The 26,326-nt window shown below is 36.9% G+C and overlaps 1 protein-coding gene across 1 annotated transcript; it reads left to right on the forward strand.

Annotated features, from left to right (window-relative positions):
* The first annotated feature begins 405 nt into the window (after positions 1 to 405).
* Positions 406 to 17,220, forward strand: RBP1 (retinol binding protein 1, cellular). Its single transcript, XM_009709362.1, has 4 exons — positions 406 to 530; positions 1,140 to 1,318; positions 13,552 to 13,653; positions 16,958 to 17,220. Exons 1-4 carry the CDS (start codon positions 458 to 460, stop codon positions 17,009 to 17,011), a joined length of 408 nt encoding a protein of 135 aa, XP_009707664.1. The 5' UTR covers positions 406 to 457; the 3' UTR covers positions 17,012 to 17,220.
* Positions 17,221 to 26,326: the final 9,106 nt, after the last annotated feature.

The following is a 26,326-nucleotide window of genomic DNA, read 5'->3' on the forward strand; positions in this document are numbered from 1 at the left end:
ACAAAGCAGCTGGAACATATTCAAGGAAGAAGGATTCCTCTCAAAAAACACACAAGATAAGTACTTGCATAGCTTTGGCTAATATCCTGAACTAAAGCTATTTAAAAGTTGTTTTTTTTTTCTAAGTGGCATGAAAAATGAAGAGTAATATGGTTAAAATGGATGTCCAGATAATCAGTACCCTTACAGAAGTTATATGGAAGGTGACTGTTTCATTCTGTTTAAATCAAGTCATCCTACTGTCATTAGAAATCTCAGAGGTTCAGCCTTGTGGAAGGATTTAAAGGCAACACTTCAACAATAATCAGATTAGAAGGACTTGCATAGCTACATGGTCTAAAAAAGAGATAAAAGAAACCAGAGTTCAGACTTGCCACAAAGAAAGGCAGTGAGCTGTGTGGTGCAGAATCAACACACTGTTCTGAGACTTTGATTTTGACAATAACCTAAAGTAGGGATGCCTGCAGATTTCAATGGTTACTGGAAAATGGTCAGCAATGACAATTTTGAGGAGTATCTGAAAGCACTGGGTAAGGTTCCCTTTGTATTTCTTTAACAAATGATCAATAAATGCAACCTGTCTTAGTCTTTACACAAATCTATTTTTTCTTGTACAGTCATAAATCATATTTGTGAGAATTTTTTTTCAGGAATGCACTTTAAGAATTGCCTTATGCAAAATTGTTTTGTCTTAAGCAGCCTCTTACCATCTTGAAGCTTACATTAACAGAGATTACACTACATAGCTTGACGAGATGTGGCAGATTTCAGGCTTAAAAACAACCATAATTTGAAAAAGAGTAAAATTTTTATGTATAATAAAGAGACAGTAATGTAATTAATGCAATTTTGTGTATTTGCATTTGATGTAAAGTGCTAGTATTTCTATAGAAATATTGAAGGTTTTACTAACTGTCAAATACTAATGGTATTTTTTTAGGACTCCACATAATCAGAAAATCAAAACATTAACTTATTTAAGTTAAAAGAATTAGGTTACGAACTTTTTCCTGATGAGAAAGCCGGCCTGAAAGATCTGGACATTTATTTATCTTTGTTTGGTTTAGTTCTCTGAAGAGCTACAAGCTTCTTTATGTGGTAGACTTTTATGGATTAAAATAAATTTTTTTCTTTTTCAGATGTAAATGTTGCTGTAAGAAAAATAGCAAACTTGCTGAAACCTGACAAAGAAATCCTTCAGAATGGGGATCATATGATCATTAAAACGCTAAGCACTTTTAGAAACTACATCATGGAATTTGATGTAGGAAAGGAGTTTGAGGAGGATTTAGCTGGGGTGGATGATCGCAAATGCATGGTAAGAATTAGAACTGTAACAGACCAAAAAAAAGAATATTAATAATCTGAGGGCTTTCACAGACCACATCTGTTAACCATTTTGTATGGCTATTCCTAAATTATTTCTGTACTTTGCAGTTTACAGTTTTTAGCTTGCCTTTGCATTAAATGAATGCTAATTTTAATCAGGAGCACAAAACAATTTTATCAATGAATGAATAGTAACTTCAATGAAACATTACTCAATTATACTGGGATATTTGATAGTCAAAAAGACATTTAGGTTCAGACTTTCAGAATCTTTTCACTGAGTAATGTTTTACAGTAAGGAAATCCACTGATTGCAGGGTCTGGCACTATTCCCCATGTGTAAGAATGGCCAAGTGCTTAGAAATTGCAGCTTTTCTTTCTTGTTCTTGTTCCTGTGCTGCTTCTTTCCTGGGTGTATTTATTAGAGCAGATGCATTAGTTAGCCTACTGGAACAAATCTTATTGCAATCAATAAGCAAACAGTGAGGACTCTGCCTTATGAGCTCTTTTTGCTTGTTAGAGAGACAGTATTTTCTAACTTACGACTGATAAATACCAATTAACAGGGGAAAATGTTGAGAATAGCAAGTTCTTTCCTGTTAGTTTGAAAGCATGACACCTGCAATATTCTACAGTGAAGAAGTTGATACGCAAAATAAAATTATCTCAGGAGGGACTACAGAGGAGGAATCACATAAAAGAGAATTAATAGGCTTCCATTCTTAGAAAGATAGTGCCATTTAAACCCCATACTATTCTCTAACACTAGTATATGCAAATTTGCTCTGGTGATGGCAGGAAAGGGAAAGATCATGAAGATCAGAAAACCAGAATGGCTAGCTAGTGACTGCCTCAACTAATCCTTCTGTACTCCTTGTTACAGAGGGTAGAAGCATGATGGAGTGCAGAATACAAAATTCACAGAAGGGAGAAGAAATGTGTATTTGTCATTAAGAAAGTGTCCCAATGTCATAATGCATTTTTGACTGCTGGAATTCTCTTAAACAGGGTAATGAGGTCCAGATCCACTGAACAGATATGAGCCCAAAGAAAGACCTAGACTTAGGTGGCTAAATTACTATCAAATATAGCAATATTCAAAACATCTGCTCAAGTGTTAAAAATGGCTGAAGACTTAACGTTGAGTCAGTGAAGTGCTGGTTTGTGTGTGTACAGAACTGTCTCCACCTAAGCATTATCTATACTTAAATACCATTAAAGTCCATCTAAAGGAGGACTAAAACATCCTCTACATGGCAGAAAGAATTGTGCTCTGAGTCTGTCTAGCATCTACCTGCAATGAGTTCTTACTAAATGTGTCAGACAACCACTGTGCTGAAAAATCAGTTTCAGAAGACAAGGAAGTGCAGCCCTTGTCTAGTCCTGCTTTTGAAATGCTGGGTAGATTTAACACACAACTCTTAATTTCCTGACAAATACCCTAAATATTGCATTATTTGTAACAGGCCAAGCTTTACCCTGTTTTGCTAAATTGAGTGATGAGGAAGAATTCAAATGTTGAACCAGAAAGAAGAAATTAGAGAAAGATTATTCTAGTAACTACAATGTCTATTGGATTTGGAGTAGAACCTAGTTCACTACTTCCAAGAGTTGCTTAAACATTTGTGCAAAATGCTTCCTCAGCCTTGGCAGCAGAAGGTACTAGCATCTTCTTGCCTTTTCCAAAAAAATCCAAGGGGTAGTCAGTAGCCCTGACTGTTTGTTTTGTCAAAAATTACTCATGCACATATTCCACAAAAACTTTCAGAAATCCTGTGTCCCTTTATGGCCTCCCAACAACAGATATCAACTGCAGCCATATAGTTAAGGTCATTGATCACTGGTTCTCTATTTGCCTTGTAGCAATTATCGTACTTTATAGTTCAATCTTCTTACTAGAGATTTCTTTTCTACATGAGACCTCAGTTTTCTGAAAGGCAAAACGGTACAAGGAGCTGTCTTTCTGAAGCCACTTCAGCCCAAATCTGATAACCATAATGTCACGCAAAACCTGCAGTTGTTAAACAACAAGGTAACTCCAACGGTCCAGACGGAGTATTGTGAGAGAAGGGTCATGGAGGTGCTATGAGAGATACTGGACCACTCCCTGAGTGGTATTTTGAAGAAAACCACCATAAAAGCAAAGGTTGAAGATCATTCTTGGTGTTTCCTTTTCTCATCTGTAGCCTGTGAAACTGCATGCCATAAATGGCTTAATCATTAATAGTCAACCTGTGTAATGGGAGAGATTGTGAATCAATTATTGTTATTTATATTGTGGACTGAGCAGACCACTGGGCAAGTTTTATCCAAGTAGCTCAATGTATGAGAAGTGCAAAGTAACATGGATAAGAGAAATTACACATCAAATATTAATCTATATAGCAGAGCAATCATCAGGAGACTAGCAAAAATAACCTTAGAAGTAATTAATCCAATAGGTATAGATCATTTTTTCTTTTGATGAAGAATATATCATCTAGAGTGAACACATCAGTAAAAATAATATTAGCATGGTGAACAGGTTAGATCTTGTGTATAAGTCACTGAAATTGTGTTCACCTTTCAGTTGTAAAACACACCTTTCAGTCAGTCAGGGTAGAGTGTAACTACAATAATTCCAAATCGATACTGTCTGTAATGAGTAAAGGCTAAAAAGTTCTGCAGACACTTATTTTAGAAGTAAGTCAAAAGTTTGACAGTAGGAATTGATAGTGTAGGCTCCCTCCTACATTTCAGTTAGGATTTTTTCATTTTTATAGTTGGTCACTCCTGGAAGCCTGTCTGAATTTCTGGAACAGTGAATTAATTGAACTGGATAAACCTTAGCAGTTTCAGTTTGTCCTTTTTTAGACCTTTAACCATTGCTTTCTTGTATGCAGCATGTTTAAGGTGATTCTGTTTTTATAAGGGATATAGGTAACAGCAGTTGGTGACACCAGTTCCTTTGAGATTTTGTTTCTGTTGGGAAGTAAGAATTTGCTACTTTGGAATCTCAAGAAACTCAAAAGCCCTGCTAGTTTAGTTAAAGATGCAATTTCTCTGTTCTGTGAAACCAAAGATTAGGATAGTTGACTGCACGTATGTGTGGACACAGGAGAGATCACTATCACAGTGTGATGTGCTTCCAAAAAGACAGTTGATATTCCATGTGTTCTAAGCATTACTGAAACCATGTATGGAGCAAGCTGCAGCACAACCTGGTCTCTTAGGAAATGCAGACAAGACATCTGTGTTCACTTAGCTCCATAATGCTATTGTGCTTCTCCTGGACCTTTTACCCAGAGATTTTATCTCCTAGATAAAATTTAAATAAGAGTTTCTCTATTTGTTTAGTCGCTTTGTGAAAGATATGTTTCTGCAAGTTTAATCATACTTAATATGTAGGGTTGTTAAAAACTGGGCAGTTTCAACTACAAAGGTAAAATGAAAGTTTATGTATTCAGGAGCATCTTTTATTCTTTGCAAATGTTACAGGGTGCACATTAGAGCTTGTTCCTGGTTTTAATTGGTAACACGTATCAGATGTATAGTGTACAAAGACAGAAATTTAAAGATAAAAAGGTAACTATGGCTTTGCTATTTCCTGGACTGAGTATTTGGTCCTGCTATCTTCATTCTCAGTGAAGTTCCAGTCTCATCATGAAATTTCCTCAATTTTAAAGATAAATTCTATAATCTCTAGTTGAGATTAATTTAGTGAGCATCTCAGGTATTGCACCAAGTATAAAACCTTGTTTCATGCACATAAACTTTACTGTGGAAAAAAATTTACTGTGCACAAAAAAGGCAAGACTTTATTGAAACAACAATTAATTGAAAACCATCTCTGAAAGTATGTCTCATTCGTCACCAGATAATTTTGCCTCCCTTTTTCACCATCAGTAATAAACAGTGAAGCTGAGGAAACATCTGCAACGTGTAATATGTACTAGTAAACATATGAACAGGGCAGGGTCTGACATTAAGCAGAAAAGTTAGTCTTATGTACCTTCACAGTGTATTTGCTTAGTACATCAGTCAGAAGTTTATAAAAAAGTTAACTGAAAAAAACTTAAAAGGCTGAAACAAAGGCTGAAGTTTCATGTTCCAAGTCTTTGCACCCAATGAATCAAAGCAGATTGAGAATGGAATAGTTCAGATGCAAAAATTACTTCCCTAAAATTTTTACTTTTCTAATCATTTTGCTGCTAAAGTCAGAGAAAGTTTTTGCATCATAATTTTTCTCTGCTATTCAAGCATTTGAATGAGATGGAGTTGCTTTAGCTCACACTATCCAGAATGAATCTATCTTTTGACAGAGCAAGTGATCTGTTTAAAAAATCAAGGAAGAGTCTATGTTCTAAATATAGAACAGCAGAATTTCTTAGATAATTTAAAACAGCATTAGTTGCATTAGAATTGAATATTTGGCTAAGCAAATGAAGGATGCTTCAGTAATTCAGAGCCTTATGCTCTTAGGCATAGTAATTTTCTTCTTACATTGAAGCAGCAAAGGAAGTAACGATGACAGGGGACTGGTAAACAGGTAAAACAGCAAGAATCTGAAACTGAAGGTGGGAAATCGTACATATTAACCATTTAGTTAACCAAAACAGAATACAAGCAGAGTATAACCATGGATAAGTTGTCAAATGGGTGTTTAGGGTTCCATTATTGGAACTAATATAACTGTTAGTCATAGTTAAGACTTGCTGGGGTGGGGTAGGGTAAGGGGGGGTTGGGAGTTGTGGAATTCACTCATCGGCTCTCTCATACATCTTACCATATGAAGTATCTTCCTAGAAATAGATAGTCATTTAATGTCTGAGACAGCCACATAAGGATTATTCATAGGCACCTGACCAATCCTTCTGCCACAGAACGCAGTGCTAGTTAGATGTGCTGCATCCTAGTGAAAGGAGGTAAGTTGTTTGAAACTGATCATGGCTCTGTTTTAAGTAACTATTGTGGCTAATGTCAAACTGATTCCTCTCTAGTTTGTATTCAGGAAAAATGCAATGAAGTTTAGTTGTTCTGGACATAATTTGATTTATACTGCTGCAAGGTCAGAATAAAGCCCTGTTATAAAATCACATAGCTCATGGAGCTTAGCTAACTATTTAGGCAGGGTTCCTCTGTTCCACAAATGGAATTCACAGCTGTTAATCTAGTTTAGAGTAGGTATTAGAATGAAGACTTTGCTCCCAGAAAAAACAGCAACCAACAAACAACATTCCAATACTTGGAATTTCAGTAGGGATCCCCCGCAGGGTGAGAAGACTCAAAATAAACTGTGCCTGTCTAGTAAGATGCAAGATCAGCAATATGTCTTTACTTGATCCCTCTGATTCAACTGTTTTCTTCACCTCTTCAAATGCTGTCCTTTTCTTTTTGGCTTGCAAGTATTTTCTCATATACTTTGTTGGAAGAGGCATTGTTCTAGAGTGATTGTTGCTGAGAGGAGTTTTTATGTCATTGCCTGTATGTTTATACCAGTCTTTTCTCAAATCTAGTGTCCTCTCTCTCTGCAGTACTGTAAATTCCCCAGCTCCTCATTGGAATAATCTCTGATTTGGGGGTGGGGGGGTGGGGGGATTTTAATTTAAAGGAGGTAATCTTCATGTAGTTTTCTGTTGATACTTCTGACCTGTTACAAACTGCTGTCCACAAGTGAGGAAGAACAGACCTCCAGTCAACCGATCTGAGGCTCCAGAGAACAGAGGTCCACTCTTGGATCTGTCTCAGGCTCTCTCAAACTCTGGCTCATTCAGTCTCTGTGCCTCAGTAAAGAGGAGCTGTTTCTTTTTTTCTGTCTTTTTTCACACTGCATACTCTTTTGGCATTGCTGCTTATTACCTATAAGGGATATGCTCAGCACATTCGCATGGTGATATCAAATGAGATCTCTGGAATCTTTTGCCATAGAATTTAAAATGTCATTGACTTCAAATTTTTGAGTGCTGGATTCATGTCTAAAACCTGAGACTGATCAGAAGCTTTGAGCTAGTTATTCAAAAAACCCCTGCTAACATACCGAAGCTTTGTAGGGGAGGTGGTTTTGGATGGGCTTAGCATTTCAGCTTTTTGTGAATCCTAAAAAGCTCAGAGAGTTATGAATGCAGAAAGTGCAATCAGAAAGAATCAGCTGAAAACCTGAGAACCAGACTTAACAAATCCAATTTTGAATGACAAACCATTAGCGTCATATACAATTGCATCTTGCTAAAATTACACAGAGGATAAATCAATTGTACACATTAATTTAAACAGTGTCTTAGAATCGATCCTGATCCTTGCACAAAGTGAATTGGACGTGCTGGTTTCTACTTCTTTTTTCTGGCATATAGTATACACAAGTCTTCCTATTTTTGTATTATTTGTATACAATTTTATTTCAGTAAGAAAAAAAATCCACCATTCCTAAGAAATAAAACATTATGCACTGTCCAAAATATTGATTCTCCTCCTCCTCCCATATATTGTCACCTGCAAAGCCTGGAGTTTTGACACATTTACTTTCCTACTCCCCAGAACATGTCTCTAGACATTGCTTTCCTTCATTGCTCTTATGAGCAAGGATTCAAAATAAGGAATTTGAACATTTAAGGTCTGATCCTATCTGAGAGCAGCTTATCCTTTGATCTAAAATTTGTCAATCCAATCCTAAGCCCCTTTGCTACCAATGGAGATGCTAACAGTCATAGAAGCAAAATACTGCTTCTAGAAGTGTCTCATCTTTTGACTACAGTGAACTTCAATAAGCTTATCAGTCAGGTACAGAATGCCCACATTATAAACAGCTTGTCTTTCAATAACAGTATGAGCAAGTTCATAATGGCATGAACACAGTTCAGAGTCCTGTAGCTATAGATGCCTATTATGAGACATCACATCTGCCAGCCCCACAAGCAGCTGAGAAGTGAGTTGTATTGTACCATTTCCTATCAGTTAACTTTGGGAGTTCTGCTGCTGCATGGCTAAAAACAGGAATGATGAAATGGGAGGTTAGGTTTATAAGTGCTTCTACAGGGTTGAACTGAAGTTAGTAAGGGAAGGAAAGGTTGGTATAGACTTCATCATTCGACCTAGCTACAGGATGGCTAAAATATGTATAGGCTTTGTCCAGCAACAGTATCTAGAGATAAAGTCCAGAAATCCTACCGCTAATTTTTCTGTTGGGTTTGTTGCTGTTTTCTCAGTAGTTTGTCTGTCACCGACCTGCCAGATGCAGATTTGATGAGATAAAAGGACTTACAGGATGGAGAAATGACAAACCCTGCAAACTGTTTGTAGCCCTCCTGTTAGCTGCGTGCAGCATGCCTCCTACACAGGTCATATGTAGTGACTACAACATTACAGAATGCCCCTTCACAGTTACATTAGATTTTGTCTGTGACACCAACATTAGTTGGTAGGTGTCATTTGATGAAAATTTCCCCTGCAAGCTGCTTACCAGAGGTTTTTTTATCACTTTAATACTTAGTACAGATGAAAATGCTTTATCTTGAGAAGCTATTAAATATCTTGTTGGATATATTGCCATGTCTGGCCAAAACATTCTAGGATATTTTCTTTGGTGTTATTTGTAAACACAGTACAGGACACAGGTCAAGTTGGATTTTTCTGTGTCATCTGACCTAAACAATTACTTTCGATTGTTTAATCCTTCTTAAATCATAATTACAGTTGTAAAATGACTGGTCATTCTCATAAGCAGAAAATTACTGGATTGAGATGGAGCATAGAGTGTGTCGTGCAGTTTTAGAGCATTGCAGTCATTTACTGCACCATAATATAGAGACAACGCTCTGAAGGGAAGTAGAAGAAAAATAGAACTGGTACTGCTATCTTTCTCCTACAGATGGGAAATCAATAACATATTTTTGATGACATGTGGTAGCTGCAATTCATATTTGTAAATGCAATGTCGAAAATCTATGTAGCATTAACAAAAAATGTTCATGGACTACTTAAACAAAAAAAGTTCTTTCATTCACCTGTAAAATACATCATGTATCTTAACTGCAGAGCACGTGACACAAGCAAGCACACTAGGAATAGCCAGCATGGGAATGAGAAACATTGCGCAGAGCCAGTGTCAAATGGTTTTGTACTTGAACCTCATTGGGAAATGCAAAGTTCTCTGATAAAATAGTTTGATGACTATTTCAGTAAATTACAAAAGTCAGTATCTCTGGCTGTGGGTCAGTATGACTTGCCACTAGAAGCTGGAAGTAATATCTGTCGTAATTCTGCAAGACTTCACTACTGTTACTGCTACTAGAGAAAATGCAAATACATAGTCAATAGATTTGTTGTTTTTACTAAATATTTCATTTAATAAATTTATGTTGTCTCATAACTGAAAACAGTAGTGAGAGCACTTTAATTATCATTTACTCTAGCTTTAGTTTTCAGGAAGATGGTGTTGCTATGCACATGTATTTAAATTTTTGTAACACAAAGAGATTAAAGCACTAACAAAAAGTATGTGAATGGCCAAGTACTAAAAGGAAAATATCTAAGTACACAAAAAAGTGTAAGACTACAGAAATCATATCATAAAACTAAAGAAAATTTGAAAATTTTTTGTTCTCAGGCTTCTTCACCTCCCAGAGGAGCTCCATTTTTTATTATTACACCTCAAGAGCAAAGAGTATATAATCCAAAAGATGTGCAATATTGGTGGTTAGAATTTTTGAGAAAAGTTAAATTGAGGCTCACTTTTATTTATCTCACTCCATTAACTTTTCTTGTGCTTCTTCAGTATTTTTAATCACACTATCAACTAATTGCATTGATCACTATTTTCTATTGAAGTTTCCTACAGAATTATATACATTTGACCGAAGAAGTATTCGTCTTAGGTTTAAGTATGATCAGGTAGTAAATAAGCAAAACTTAAGCTTGCTTAGGACAAACTAGACTATGTACTACCTAGTTGAAAGGAATAAATGAAGTCTTCCATTTATCCTACGAGTAGCGTAAGATGCTCAAAAAGGCAAGAGCCTTCAGTTTTAGAGAAATACTACATTTTCACCTACTTGGTTTTATTGCCATTGGGAAACTGCAGCTTTCCAGTGTCCTCAAAGTTTGTCTACTTCCCCCCTTGCTTATGGAGGAAGATGAAGAATAGGAACTGTCTGCCCAGGGATGCTATGCTCACCAAACCCTGGCAAAGGTTTTCAGTCATTCCAGATAGGAGACAGTAGCTCAGTCTCTGTAATCAGGCAAACCTTAGGTAATGCTGTTATCAAAATGGTGGCAAACAAGGTTAGTTATAAAAGCCTACTTTTATAAGAAAAGTTGCTTTACATAAAAGGTAAAGCATTTCTTTATCTTGATAGTAAGTGTGTGCCAGGAGAGGAAAACAACGGCAACTAAAGGTTCATACAGAACTGCCTTACTAGTCAATTCAAGTGCTTGACTCCTAATTATACAATGGCAATATCCTGATCCAATCTTTTAAAATAAATATTTGCTCTTATATACAACAAAAGAGACTATATTTACCAACATTTGCCCTACAGTGGTATTTTTGGAATATTATTATTATGTTCTGGCTCAAATATTTGGAAATGTTCTAAAAGGCAGGTGTTGCTGTATTTTAGCTGTTGGCAAAGGGTGGACTATTAGCAGCAGGCAGCGCGTATGTAACAGCCACGGCAACTCCAACCTCAACTCATACTCAATGTGTGTCTCAATAGAGATATTTGGAATGGGAGAACTTATTTAAATCTGAGTTAAATGAGAAGTTTCTATCTTCTGTATTAGTTGTGTCTTTTATTATATGAGACATTACAGTTTGACCTAGAGAAAGAAAAAGAATAAAATGTTACTGATTAATCTTACTGTCATAAAGTGGTTGTTCCTGCTAACAAAGAAGAGGACATTATGTTCTCCTGCAATATATTCTGTGCTTTGTAACCTTCATAGCAAAATAGCCACATACAAAAATCAGAAACTTCATGGTTTACTCATATCCCTTCAATATTTATATTTCTCAAAGGGAAGGCAGAGGATGATAACCGAGAATATTGTCTGATAAAACAGCTTGGTTAACAGTGTGTAGTAGTATACTCTTTGTGGTTATCACCAAATTGCCAAAAGCAATACCTAATCCTGACTGGAAAAACAAGAAAGCCAGAGAAAAATATGTGTTGTTTTCTGAGATGAAGCAATTTCAACCATCCTTGGAGGCTGAAAAAGTTAACGTTTCCTTGTGCTGCTACAGACATTTCTCAATTGCCCCCAAGTGTACTAAGCTAGTGAATATTATCAAGACTAATAACTTCCACAACTGACTTTGAACATTAGTAGTACTAATAAAGTTGGATCTTACTTTACCAGGGTATAATGCCTTTGAAATCACATATAAACCCACAAAATTTAACTATTGAGTTAGCCTAATGATTAAAATATGTTGAGCTAATACTCAGTAGATAAAAGTAGGTGCGGTTATTAAGCAAAGTTGCATATACAAATGCTTCATTCCACAATATCCCTGACATCTACAAGTCATCGGTAGAAATAATGTTCTTTTCCTGAAATATTCATTTTTTAGAATCATCAGAAATTCTTAGATATGTTAAATAATAAATTAAACATTTTCACTTTGATCAGTATTATTTGTTATCTTCTGTCTCCAACTGGATGTCTACAGATTCAAAACATACATGGAAGAGAATTTAAACTGATGACCACATTAACTACAGCTTTACTCAAATGTGTTGTTCCTTCCTGCATTAGCATTTTATACATTAAAAGGATATGGCTTTTTTAAAATGTTATCTACCACTTGGTTTAAATATGCTATTTTACAAGAGCGAACAGAAGAATTTGTGAATGCATTTTACAAATTGGAGAGATTTTTAGCAAGGACACATGAGTTTGTCTTTCAGAGACCCCATATGATGCAAACAGACTATATGGGATCAATAACGATATCTTGCCTATCACTATCTATGCTGGCACTCTTTCTAGTAATTCATTTTCCATGGTTGTTTAGTCTGAAGCTTCCCAGAGGTGGAGACTGCTGGCTGTAGCCATTTAAAGATAGTGGCTCTCATGGTTATCATTTAAAAATTAACTGTTTGTGACATACACAAATTAAATAAATAGGGCTGCATAGTACTTGAATGTTGAAGTGGTTTTAGTTCCCAGAATGACAAATGTAGGCTGACTTCTTTTCTTTGAAACTACACAGGATGGATGCAATAATTTTTCCTTTAATGACAGATCAGAATTCATCTTCTCTCCATATCTGACTACTCATACAGACAGTGACTGCTGACTTTTACAAGGTAGACAGTAAATCCGTATTTACTCCTCAGATTCACTTCAAACAAGCTGGTTTAAAAGCCATGTGCTAATATTGATGTTAAACTATCCTCATGGAGCACAAATTGTCACTGCTCTTCCCCTTCGCTCTTTAAATATTTTACAGAGTATTGCTTCTCTTTACCTTAGGGAGATGTGGAAGGCAAAGTGTCAGTAAAGACTGACCAGAGTAACAAGCTGTTGGATGCACCCTCATACATTTAAATAATTTTATGAATCAAGTCCTACTGAACTGCTCAGGACAGCACCAATATTCACAAAAGAGCTATGCTGAATCCTGCAACACCTTACTCTCACTCGCTCTCTGCCAGTCCTGGCTCAAGCAGCTCTCCAGCTACAGTTACACAAAGCAGGATGCTGGCAAAGTTACCAATTTGCTGATACTTCCAAACCACTCTGCTCAATGACAGAAGGCAGATTAAGACATGGGGAAAAAAAAGCTCAGGATTTAAAAGACTTGTTCATCCATAGCTGCCAGTAGGTGGGTAGTTTTTTCAGGTAGAGCAGCTGGGGAACCCTTCTTATGGTGGAAAAAACAAACTGAATCTGAAGTTTTCAGCTCCTTTTGCAAACACAGTGTTAGGCTGCACATCTCTTCTGCTGCTCTATTTGTCAGCAAGGAGAGAGGACTGCGCTCTCACACGATGATTTTTATTATATTTTTTCTTTCATTTAAACAGCTTTATCTCATCCTTCCAGGTTTTGACAGACAGTTGGGTAGCAACTTTCTGTTTAAGCTCATTTCGTTTGTAATTATCCTAAGTGTTATGACACTCTACAATTAGTCTTCTTATGAGATATATTAATCATTTATTGTATTAAAGAGAAATTTTGCTTTAAGGAAACTAATCATAATACCAGAGAATACAACAGTAATGCTGAACATGTCTATTTTGTTAGACCACCGTATCTTGGGATGGAGATAAGCTTCTTTGTGTACAGAACGGAGAAAAAGAAGGTCGTGGTTGGACCCAGTGGATTGAAGGAGATGAAATGCACCTGGTAAGATCATGTAACAGGTTTTAAATGCCAGTCTATTAAAATGGTTAGATGTAATGCAGCAGGCTCTGTGCTATGTTATCTTGGCTTACTTTGACATAACTATGCATTGGTGCGGCATTTGACTTTTTTCTAAAGCAACAATTTCATTTGGAGCCATTATGCTTTTATGTCCCTTACAAAGACTCTCTGATTTCAAAGCGGTACTCTTTCTGTGTTAACTGTCTGCCCAGACATACCAGTTTGAAATGTTTACCCTGAGGAAGATATTTAAGAGAATGTCCTTCATACAGTCTGTGAAATATGCAGTATGGGAGCTGGTGAAATTATGCATCCAACAATAAGCCGTAAGGGGAAAATACACCATTGTTCTTTTAAAATAATTACAGGCCAGGCTGCATTACAGCCTAGAGAACTAAAACAGCAATTAAGTTTTCGAAATGTCATGTTCTTTCAGATCATCATTTTTATCTTCCTAAGTTAACAGGACTTGAAAGAAGATGCCTATTCTTTCCTCACACAGTTCTTTATAGCATCCTCACTCTCTCATCAATGTGGGTAAAACGCAGTCTTCCTGCTGAGATAATAAAATCCAACCTCCATTTCTGTTCACTGGTCAGTACTATTAGCATTCAGCAGTCTAAATGGATGTTCTCTAAATATTCAAAACAGTAGCAGAGTTATGAAATCTTTGCAAAAGTACCTCAAACCCCTTATTACTAAACACGATTTTCAGGAAGTACTGGAAGTCCCAGAAACCACTTTGGGAAAGGAATGTATGCGACAGATTTTACCATCTGGACTGCATACTTGATATAATGCAGGTAGGGAGAAAGTTACTGTATAAGTCATCACTTTATAGCTGAGGTCATGGGCTTACTGAAATTAGAGTGGAAGCAATAAAAAGACACCAGAATTTCCTGTGTATACATATTTCCTCTATCTATACACAAACACACTACAGTATTGCCACAGTACTTCCCGGCTTCACACCAGTTGGTGCCATGACACCAAGCATCAGCCCTTTCAGATTCTCTGCTGGCAAACAGGTTGCAATTAGCCATACAATGCCTGGCCTGGAAGTTCAACTTACACCTTTCTGCACTCAGTCATGCACGTATGTGCACTCATCTGCACGTACATGAAGCAATAGCAGTAGTTGCTACTGGGTTTCTCTGTATTGGCATCCTGGTTTCTGTCCCTTGCCAGCTCCGCAGTCATTATCTCTTCCCATTTCCTGTCCCTAACACCAATTTCTTTAGCCCCACTTTCTGCTACCCTTACTCTGATGCATGCTGTAGCCGTACAACCTAGCCATGGACCTCCAAGCCAGACCACTTTCTATACGTGACCTTGTCAAGACTTTGATTTCAGAAGTCATAAATTCAGATTTAGTTGCTCAAACATATATGTCTAGTGCCACTTTAGGTAGCCCAAGGTAACCTGACTGATCTGAGGCCCCGTTTTCAGAAGGCTGTGAAGAGTTCTGTATCATACCTGCCAGCTCATGCAGGCATCAGTGCAGTCATTGGCACTTGTACAATTTATCACAATCTGTCTCTCATGTACATGAAAGTCACTACAAAATTGCTTCATGCAAAGGAAGTAACCACGTATTTTAGAGGCTAGTCCCAATATTTCAATTTTATCACTTTTTATATTTAATGAACTTCAAAAGACGTCCTCTTTATTTCTCTGAATTCTTGTTAATGTACCTCTCTCCATTAAACATACAGTAAAAGAGTCCAATTTAGTATCTTGTTTTTGACCAGCTAAGATTACTAGGTCCTGGACTCTTGAGACTCCTTTGATACAATGGGCAGTTACCTCTAAAAAATTGATACTTCGATAGCTTTATGATCCTATTGAACTTTACACAATGAGCCAAGTGTTAATTTAATTTTTTCCACAGTGCTGTAGAGAGTAGTACCACATCCTTTAGCAGTTTATCGCCTCCTATTTTCTCTATTTCATTCTATGATCCATACTTTGTAGTTCTTTTTCCTCCTCGGATGCTATTTTATGTGAGTGACTTATTTGACCATTCTCCATTTCCTTTTGAGTTTTATTGCCCTTTTCTATTGTATTGATTGCTTCTGCTCCGTAGGTTTTTGTCACTGTCAGCAGATCTCTTAGCCCTTATTGCACACTCCTTCTTCCGGGTTACCTATATAGAAGTGAACAACACAGGTCCTAACTAAAATCACTGTGTCAGTCTGCTTGTTTCATCAATTCATCATGAAGCACTTTCTCTTTCTAGGGACTAGCAACCTATGCCAATAAGGTTACTGACTCAGTGTAAGGTTTTTTAATATGTCATTTTATCAAAGTCCCCTATAAGAAAATGTGCACAACTTCCCAGGAAACTCTGCCTCCTGTTTCCTCAAAATATTCTGACACCTTTATTAAAAGTCTTATCTTGAAATAGAAAGTACATCCCTTCTGCTAGGTCACCCTTTTTTCTTCTTCCACCAAAACCAGTCAACACCTGCACACATCCCCACACATACTGTGTGCACTTCTCACATCTAATTTCAATGGTTTCACTAATAGAGAAGATTAAACTGCATCTTCAGTGAGATTAAGCAAACAGTAGGCCTCACAAATCAGTGCCCAAGATGTAAACATCATTGCACCTGCTTATTCACAGTTCACGCTGATCCAATGACTAGCAAGTAGGCGGTTTTGAAAAGCTCTTATGGAACACAAAGGAACAGTAGACAGCGTTAAACATCTACTGCTGTCTACTGTATGGTCAAGTTCAATATGCTGTATGGTCAAGTTCAGTCAACACTCACTGCTGTGCTGTGATTTAGAGACCTAGGTCAAATCTTCTGTATACAACTACCTGTCCTGTTCTAGCCATGATCATTGTGTTGCTAGAGGGGTCTTTCTACTGATTCCTGGTTTTGTAGGTTTCAACTACCAGTCATCAACATACAGATTCAGAACTGGTTATTCAAATCCATCCCCAAATAACTTCTTTATGTGTCCAAAATAGAGAATGCCCACTTCAAAGATCTAAGCAGTTACACACACTTCAAATAGAGAATAATGGACCGGGAACATATTTGGCCCTTTAATATCTGAGATCCTAAAATAACTTCTCTTACTCCACTTTTCAGCAGAAAAGAAACCGAAACCAGCTAGTTTCTTTTAGGATTAAAAATATGCTAAAATATGTACAAGCTACCCAATCTAATTGGATAGAAAATTGTGGATTCAAATTAAGCTGGACACACACATGAATGTACAATGCATGCGTTCTATGTAAAAGTTGTATTTTTTAATTATTTTCTCTTCATAGGAAATAAGAGTGTGTGGAGTCAAGTGTAAGCAGGTCTTTAAGAAGGTACAATGAGCCTACTGCTGATACAGAAGTGAAGAACAGTGGAATTTACAGACTTACCACCAAATCTCCAAATGCTAGTAATGAACATCATCAGTGACGACAGCAAACACAGAAATGCTATAGTTAGAATAAAATATTTTTAACAAATAATTTTAAAGAAATAACTGCAAATAAAACTATTTTTAGGAATGCCAATTAAAGATACTAAACACTATAAATGTGTGCGTACTATAATTCTTGACTACACTGAAATAGGACTGTTTGGTATAATACAAGATACTGGAGTTTAAGACCTTGTAAGCTAATTTTTACTTACAATGGAAATCACCCTTCCCTAGCCTTAGCAAGGGGCCTTCAGGTGGTCTAGTTTTCAAATGATGAATTGTAGTTGTAGGGAAGTGAATGAGAGCTGTAGTATGAGGCTTACACTTAGATCTTGATTTCACTGAAGCCAGTGAGAATTTTACCATCAGCTCCAATGAAGAAGGACTTCACTGAAAGTATTCCACCAAAAATAAAAAACTGATTTCTCAAAATAAATAAAGATATGGATCAATAGTCTGGAAAAACTGTACTTGCAGAGGCATGGCCAAGGGGCAATTCTTTTCAAAACGCTTTAGCGAATATCTGCCCATTCTTTTTTTTTTTGCTTATTCTGGAGAAATCAGTAGTAAGATCACTGCTAGAAACCGTATATAATTGTACAGACACCACACAAGAGATATGACTAGCATTGCCTTGTACAATATCGTTTGCAGATTTTTTTACGGCCCATCATTTTTACGGTCCTCATTCTCCTGCAGACTGAGCTTCTAACAAACCATTGGCCTAGCAGTTTCCAACACTGATTTAATCACTGGTTATAGTAATAGTAATGTGCAAACCAAATTGTCATATTTTGAGTCTGTCAACACACTGGATATACAATTAGCACCACCACTTCACTTCAAGTTCAAAAAGACACAAGGGTGCAGGGTGCCTGGTTGGATCAGACCTTTAGCACATGACACAGAATTACAGGTGTCTCCTGTAACAACTGTTATTAGCCCTTTTCAGGGACTTAATCAGTGGGGAAGTTGTATGGCAGAGTCTGAGGTGTTCTGAAGAGGGAACATACCTTTTCCTACTCTGCTGCAACTCCTGTGCCTAGCATTGCTTTTGACTTCTTCGGCAACCCAGTGCTGAGCCTGGGAGAAATTTTAGACGTGAATAGGAACAAATGCAGCCATTCTCTACTATCCAAAGACAGTTTTAAAATATGCACTATTATTAAGCCTGTTTAGAAAAGCTAGCAGCCTGATCTAACATGAAGAAATGGAGGTTCAGAAACAGTCATTGTAAACTCTAAAGTTAGTAGAGCAAGGATGATAAACTTTCCAAACTATGGTATTTCAAATGTACTGTATATATTGTGAGTGTAGAATCAGATGTGCTGTAATGGACATCTAATTCAATTTTGTAGTTTTGGTTTTCACTTTGCATCAAAAAGTACATAGAAAAAATTATCCATGAAGACTTAAGCATCCCCATGTGATAAACAGGTGAAAAATACACCTGTCCGATGGGGACAGGCTGAGAGAGTTGGGGTTGCTCAGGCTGGAGAAGAGAAGGCTCCAGGCAGACCTTAGAGCAGCCTTCCAGTACCTAAAGGGGCCGACAAGAAAGCTGGGGAGGGACTTTTTACAAGGGCATGGAGTGACAGGAGAAGGGGCAATGGCTTTAAACTGGAAGAGGGAAGATTTAGATGAGATATTAGGAAGAAATTCTTCACGGTGAGGGAGGTGAGGCAGTGGCACAGGTTGCCCCGAGGGGCTGTGGATGCCCCCTCCCTGGAAGTGTTCCAGGTTGGGGTGGATGGGGCTTTGAGCAACCTGGTCTGGTGGAAGGTGTCCCTGCTCATGGCAGGGGGATTGGAATGAGATGGTCTTTAAGATCTCTTCTAACCCAAATTGTTGTATGATTCTCTGATTCTATGAAATTCTTGTGTTACTATTGCAACAGCTGTGGCTCACTACTTAGAATTACAGACATATGTAATGCAACTGTTTACTTTACATTCGCTTGTAATTTTTTTCTTTGCAATATGTAATATTCATGCCTAAGGAAGACTCTGGGAGTTATACTTAAGCCTAGTCAACCAGATACATACAGAAGCTGTTTTTCTCTCATGGAAGAGTGTGTTAGCCATCTAGCTATGTTTTCATAGCTAAATGGATATCCCTCCTGGCCGATATACAGACCAGCAGTTAACAGTGATTAAGTTTTCTTGTACTTGGAGTGGGACAGGTCAAAACTGGTTACAGTCAAGTAAGATAGAAAGATTGGAGGCAGGGAGGGAAAAGGATGAGAAACCCATCTATCTTGGGTTAAAAATACTGCTCTGCTTAAGTGAAATTCCAAATAGCTGTCTACTTAAAATATTATTTATCACCTTACACAAGATTGGGGCTATCACAGTTGCCAAATTTCAGTGCATCGGTCATTTGTTTTTCTTGCAAGATTATTGGACACAGATACTTCTTTCCTTCAAGTTTCTAAATTATTGATTTCATAACCATGCATACCCTCCAAATATCTCTCCATTCTTCAGCCTCAAGGAAAGCAAGAGAACAATGGGAAATAAGGAATGAACTCCAACTTCTCATTTATAACAGATCTTAATTTCTTTAGACCACCTATATTTTCCTTCTCATGTGAAAACTGAAACTACACAATAAAGAGATGGTTCACACCACTAAACTTTGTATAATTCTTTTCAATGTTCGGCACTGGCTGAGACCTTTTTTGAAATGTAGTTTTCCTTCAATAGAACTTGGCAGTTCATAACCTTTAATTCACCAGATGTCTTCTAATTTTTGCCTGCAGCTCCCTGCAGTCTTGTGTAACATTCACAAACTCTTATAGAAGGTTCTAAGTGGATCAATTAACATCTAGCTAAGTAAATCCAATTGTTAAAAGCTATTATTATTGTAATCAAACAGACAGCTTTTCCCCTTTGGGTCATTTGGTACAAGGGCAAATTTAGCACCATAGTAATAACTAATGGCTTATCAACCAGAAGCAATGTAACCTGCTTCTAATTACGGAGAAAAGGCAAGCTCAGGAAGTACTTCCACAGTTCACATATGTAAAATACAGAAACTTCAGAAATATTTAACTTTGAATACATTCTCTTCAAATCATCTCAATTGCTTGTCATTATAATTGTAACCTCTTATCTCTACTGCAGCAACCATTTCCCTTGGAAAAGGAAATTATGTTTGTTCATTGCTTCCATGATGATGCTTTCCAAATAATGCATATAAAATTAGCCATGCTGTTTCCATAAACCTTTAACAGCTTGTTATCATAAAATGTAATTTAAAACTTCTTCCATAAAATAGCTGCTTACATGAATTCCCACACGACTTCCAAGAGGAGCAGAGCGTGCCGCATTAGAGGCACTCTCCAGAGCACCAAGTTCAAGTGCCAGAACTGGGCCAAGTACCCTAGCAGCTCTACCAAAAGCCTACGACTCTAGGCTGGAGGCCACCCTGGACCTCGGAAAGCCCTCAAACAAGGTGCTTCATGGAGGTACTTGCTTAGAAGCACTAACCATGTTTTTACAAAAGTCTTTCCTATAGAGTCGAAGCAAGGCACATGGAAGTGTTCAAAAATAAAACCAAGTTTTTGGTATTCATTTGTGAAAAGGGACTTCCTGGCTTATGGCCAATGCAATAGCTATTAAGCACAAGTTTTGTACATTCAATTGTAGTTAAAGACAACATCAATGCAAAAGACCACTTGCTTGATCTCAAATCCTTGGTTATACACATTCAAAATTGGCCTCCGGGCAGAACAGAGGAACACAAACCAGTCATTAAGTTTTTTCATGGCAGCTGGAAATCAAAATGAAATATCTCAAGCGTTGATCTCTCAAGAATTATATTTGCTAAAGTTTCACTTTTGTGTATGTAGTTGCAGTATTGCATTACTTGTTTCCACTGCTTGCTGCAAGACCTTGTTCGTTTAGCTAAAACTCCATTCTTAGTGTTCAGACCACAGAGGACAGATAAGTTGGTTGACAATTTTCTACTATCCAATTCTTAGAATGGCTCCACTGACACAAATAGTAGGAGTCCTTAAGCTGCATGCCTTTTAGCAAGTATTCACAGTACACTGTGAATTCACAGAGGCACAGACATACACCCAGGACAGTTTTCATCAAAGCAGAGACCAAGTTTGGAAAAAAAAGCCTGGCAGTACAATCATAAATGTACTGAATTTGTGGCTTAGTTTAATCTGCTATTCATTAGAAAATTTCTTAAAGCATGAGGCATAGGAAAAAGCTAGTTTCCACTCTGAATGTAACATTTTATGTAAAATATATTAAGCACCAAGCCTAATTACAGATTTACTATTAATTATTATTTTACAGTTCTCCAAGTTACTTAAAGTTACAGTTCTCCAAGTTACTTAAAGTTACAGTTCTAAGATGCCAGCCAATGTAGAAGTTAATGTGTTACTGCTCTAGACTACTGGTGGAAAAGTGCAGTCCATCACTGTGCATATGTTACCATCTCTGTGCAAATCAGGTATAAAATTTAAGTAAGATTATAGGAACTGCCTAACCTTGAAGTCAACAGTCTTAATGCATGGCAACACACTGCCCTCTGTTCTATTACTTACAGTAGCAGATGATGGCCATTATCCAACAAGGTATTTAAAGCCTAATGAGGACAAGTCCAAAGGGAATACTTGTTGAGAAACCAATGCAAACAACTGGAATATACTGGAGCACTTAGGAAATGAACTGAGTTTAGAAAAATCTTTGCTAGCATTGCAGGGGGGACAAGATAATGCTGAGATGTGTCTCTTAAGATCCACTTCACATTTTCAGATTACACATCTGTCTCTCCTACTTCACAGATATAAATGAAAGGTATTTGATTCACATATTGTGAAGATAATTCTTACTTTTTAAGAGGTAAGAAAATACTAAGACCCTTTTTACAGCATGAAAGTATAGTATTTGTGATTGTTCACCATCTGATCTACCCATGTCACTACATAAAAACAGGAAAAGGATTAATTCAGGTTGTGTGCTTAGAACATGCAATGATTAAGAAATAAGACCTTCACAGAGTAGAACATGAAAGAAGTTTCAGCAAGATTTGAAAAACAAAGTATTTGCAAATGTGAGGGATCAGCTACAGAACTGAAACCCTTTGTAGTGGCATGATCTGTAAAGAAAACACGATGACTTTTTCAGAGTAGGAGGAGAGGGAAAGGTGAGAGAGAAGAAAAATTAGCAGCAATAATATTTTTTAACAAGTTGATTATGTTTGATCTAATAGCATAATCTGTACAGATGATATTTTAATTTGGAAAATCATTTGTTTTCCATTTTATATGAATAATTCAAAACATACATATTAATTTTAGTGAGGCAAATGAGGGTATAAAACATTTGTCTTAGTACTTGAAGACTGGATATTTGATATGAGTGCAAATCTAACCTAATTTATTCAGAATACATGTATGTCTAAGGACTGCTAATTTTTTTGTTTCTGTATTCTAGAAATCCAGGATTTTTTAATAGATACCAAAATATTTTGCTGGCATGAAAGAACACAAGTTAAACCAGATTCCATTACCTAAAGAGATATTTTAATATTAATTAATATTATTAAATGAATGGTATTAATTAATCTTGTGAAATGCCTTTAATGTTACTAAAGCATTTCATCTTCAGATATATTCTGTAGTGCCATGTATGCAGAACACCACTCTCTGTGACTTCCACATAATGCAGCTAACATTATACCACAATTTCTCCCAGCCTTTACTGATCTGTAGCTCAAGCCGGAAGATGTTATTTAATATTAAATATCTGTATTTAATAGCCTTCACTGTATTTTTCAATCATAAAACTCTCCAGTCACTTTTGGGATCAATGTAAACTTTTAACAAACACAACAGCCTCTGCCAGTTGTTGAGAAAACACCTCTTTTTGTTTGCTCGAACCTGTTACCTGCTTTTATAATGTAATTCCTCCTAATTCTTGTACTGTAAGAGATCCCAAAGAGCCATTTCCTATTTTGTTCATGCCACTCAGATTTTCTTTACCCCTAGTATCTCAGGAAGGTAAGCGTCACTTACTTTAGATCAGAGTCACTAGGCTGATTCCAGTGTATAAACTTGACTGTTTTCATTCCTAGAGTCTTTTCTTTAAAATGCCAGATCAGTGTTCCCATTTCAGTCTACACCACTGAAATACTCCATGGAAACACATGGACTAAGAGTAACTCTTATAATCTAATCCATGGCAACCAGAATCGAAATAAGAGTTGGTGTTGCAGTCTATATTTATGCAATAGTCTAACTATGAAGGATGGGAAAGAATTGCTTAGTGCGATCTGTTACAGTTTCATTGTAAAATAAGCATAAGCGTACTGAATGGCAAATACCTTATAACAAGAAGGTGCATTACATTCCTAAAGAGTCTTTTACAGGACTGAGGACTAGAGGGTAATAGTCTACTGGCATGGCATAAATGATGTGCTCCACTACATACATCCACTTTCATCAATGTCCATCATTTGGTTGATTCTACTATATTATGTTTAAGTGGACAGTAAAAAGCAAGAGTTCTCCAGTACAACATTAATGAAATTTCCTAGTATGCATCATATTGTATTATATGCTTTTTTGGACAGTCTCATCTGTAATCACATAACAGATTCATGGCTATTCATCCTTTCATCCTCTATTAGCAACGCATTTGTCTTGGAATGCTATCTATGTGGTACTGCTATTTCTATTTTAAAGAGCTTTTTTAACCTCAAAGCAAATGTTTATTTAAGTAATTTACTCCATCTAGCAAAAGTACATACAAAAGTAGAGTCCCTTCAGCACCGTGTGTTTCATTACCAGAGCAAGCACTTTCTCTATATTAATAGCTAATAATGAGTATCCACAGGGAACACTTACGCAGTGTGGCGTTTCAGTTCGTCACCAATCCCTTCAACAGGACTGCCTGAAGATTAAGTTTCTACACCATGGAAGCAGAATAAAATTCTCTCTTTCAAGGGCCATATTCTTATTAAAGGAGGGGAGGAAAGAAGGATGGGAAACGGTCTGTGATTATTGACTCTACAGTTATTTACGTAACAAGAGACCATTTATCTCATGGTACAACACTATTATAATGCTGAGCAAATTAAAAGGTCAATATTGTGACAAGAGCATTTCAAATTTAAAATACTTTATTTAAATGTTCTGCTATTTGACAGTTCAAGATTGGAGTAGAAGCACGAGCAGTTAGTTATGGATGCATAAGCATCATAGAGTAGCTAATATTTAGAACTTGTTTGTGCATGTGCAGAAATATAGAGTATAACTATCAGCAGTGAACTGCAAAGATATGCAGTTCTTAAAAATGCTTTTATGAACATTGTGGAATCACTTTAAGAGCTTTCCTGTAACTGTTTGGCTGGCCTTTCTTTCCCCTCCCCTTTCAGCCACACAAAGCAACAGTACAGAAGTACAGAGTTGAAATACAAGAAAAGGTGAAGAAAGAGCCAATGCCAAATTGTACTGGAATTTGAAGTTACTCTTAAACTGAAATGTCCCTCTCCATCCTGATGTTCCCACTGAATTTTTCTCAAGTGCTAGTCAGTGCACTTACTACAAAAAGGAGGTATTTGTCATGCAATGCAGACACCATTATAATTTGTTAGGGCTTAGAACCATGGCATATGAGGCGAGCTCACTGAAATTTAACATTCAATCAAGTGCAGCAAGACTCAGAGCAGTTCATTGCTCCCCTTCTCTAATTCTAAATCAGCATGATTCAATTTATCTTTTCTTACCAAGACACTGATGCCTATTATCCATAACCATTACAATTTCCAACACTTCTCTCCAGCTGGGCATGTTAAGGGCATGCAGAAGAAGTTAACACATTTCAGTAGTACTTCTGTGAAATGACTGTGTGATCTTTCACTCATCCTGTCAAGAAACATGCTGCCATTCTTGATGCTGACATTTCCAAGTTTATTTTTGGAGAGGAAAAGGGGAGAAAAGCACCATTTTATATGTTACAGCAACACAGCAAAGAACTTACTCAGACACGCTATCAAGCAGCTCCTCCAAACACTCATTTTTAGGTACAACAATGTAGTTCACTGCAATGCAGCCAGTCCCCTCCACTGTATCACTGATACCAGTGTTCATCAAAGACACTTAATTACTCAGGACAGTCCTTAAGGGCAACATACAGTCTAAAATACCACTAGCTAGAAAGCTAGTCATCACGACTCTTTTATTCCAACACTTATGTTCCATTATTTCAGATATAAACACAGGTACTGTCTCAGTTCCCAAGGGCTGCTCACAGATTACTCTGAAAGAATTCTGAAAAAATTACTTGTGAGTTTTAGACCTATCATACCTAATAAACAGCAGAAAGCACAGAACAGACTTTCACAACACTGCAGCAAGTAACACATCATAACAACTTCATCTGAGATTGGCTTCAAGCAGTCTCAGACACGGGGGCTGACTTAGGAGCTAGACAATAACTGCAAAATAGATTTCACACTGTCCTAAATGATGCAGAAACAGATGATTCATTTTCTATCACGCAGAACAGAAAATAAGTAGAACATCAGAGTTCCATAGCAAAACAGTCTCTGAACAGTCTGGTCCCAGCTCCTTAAGGACCAAAAAACCCCAAATTTCCACTAGAAACTTTCCTTGTCATATTTTGTGCAATGGAACACAAGGCAAATGTCTCCCAAAAACATATGCAGGATTATTTCAGAGAATGTTTTTTGCAACATATGCACAATCCTTTATAATGGATTTTTCTCACATAGCAAGTCTGCCTTGTAGACATTTGAAGTATCACATTACACAAAATTCCATTTCTGTTTCCAACTCCCAGCATGATGGCATATATTTTTGACTATATTTCCAAATGTATTTTGGTGACTGAAGAAACAGACAGATGCTTCAACTGCTGAAGGTCACTCAAAAACCTTACCAGGTGCTTAACTCTTAGTTAAAATTAACAGGCAATAAGCACCTAGTTTGCTTGAACATCAAGTTCATTTTTTTAGGAGAGCCTTTTTCCCTCTTCAGCCACATAAATGCTTTGAAAAGCTGGCTCAGTGTCATGCAGCACTTCCCACTCCAGCTTGTGTAACTTCAGGAAAATCTAGCTGCCTTCTCAGTCACATATTGCTCTGAAGTAAGGGAATGGTTTTCAGTACAAAAAAACCCAGATCAGTTCGAATTAATCAGATTCTCTCATCAGACACTAAAGATTTGAAGCAGGAA

This window comes from Cariama cristata, unplaced genomic scaffold (genome assembly GCF_000690535.1).
Source record: "Cariama cristata isolate BGI_N322 unplaced genomic scaffold, ASM69053v1 scaffold7721, whole genome shotgun sequence".
Taxonomy (NCBI): Eukaryota; Metazoa; Chordata; class Aves; order Cariamiformes; family Cariamidae; genus Cariama; species Cariama cristata.

Excerpts from the sequence above, each read along its gene's own strand:
- RBP1 (XM_009709362.1), top strand. The coding sequence starts at position 458 with ATGCCTGCAGATTTCAATGGTTACTGGAAAATGGTCAGCAATGACAAT. Across the intron at positions 1,319-13,551 it reads TGGATGATCGCAAATGCATG|ACCACCGTATCTTGGGATGG; the intron begins GTAAGAATTAGA and ends CTATTTTGTTAG. Across the intron at positions 13,654-16,957 it reads AAGGAGATGAAATGCACCTG|GAAATAAGAGTGTGTGGAGT; the intron begins GTAAGATCATGT and ends TTCTCTTCATAG.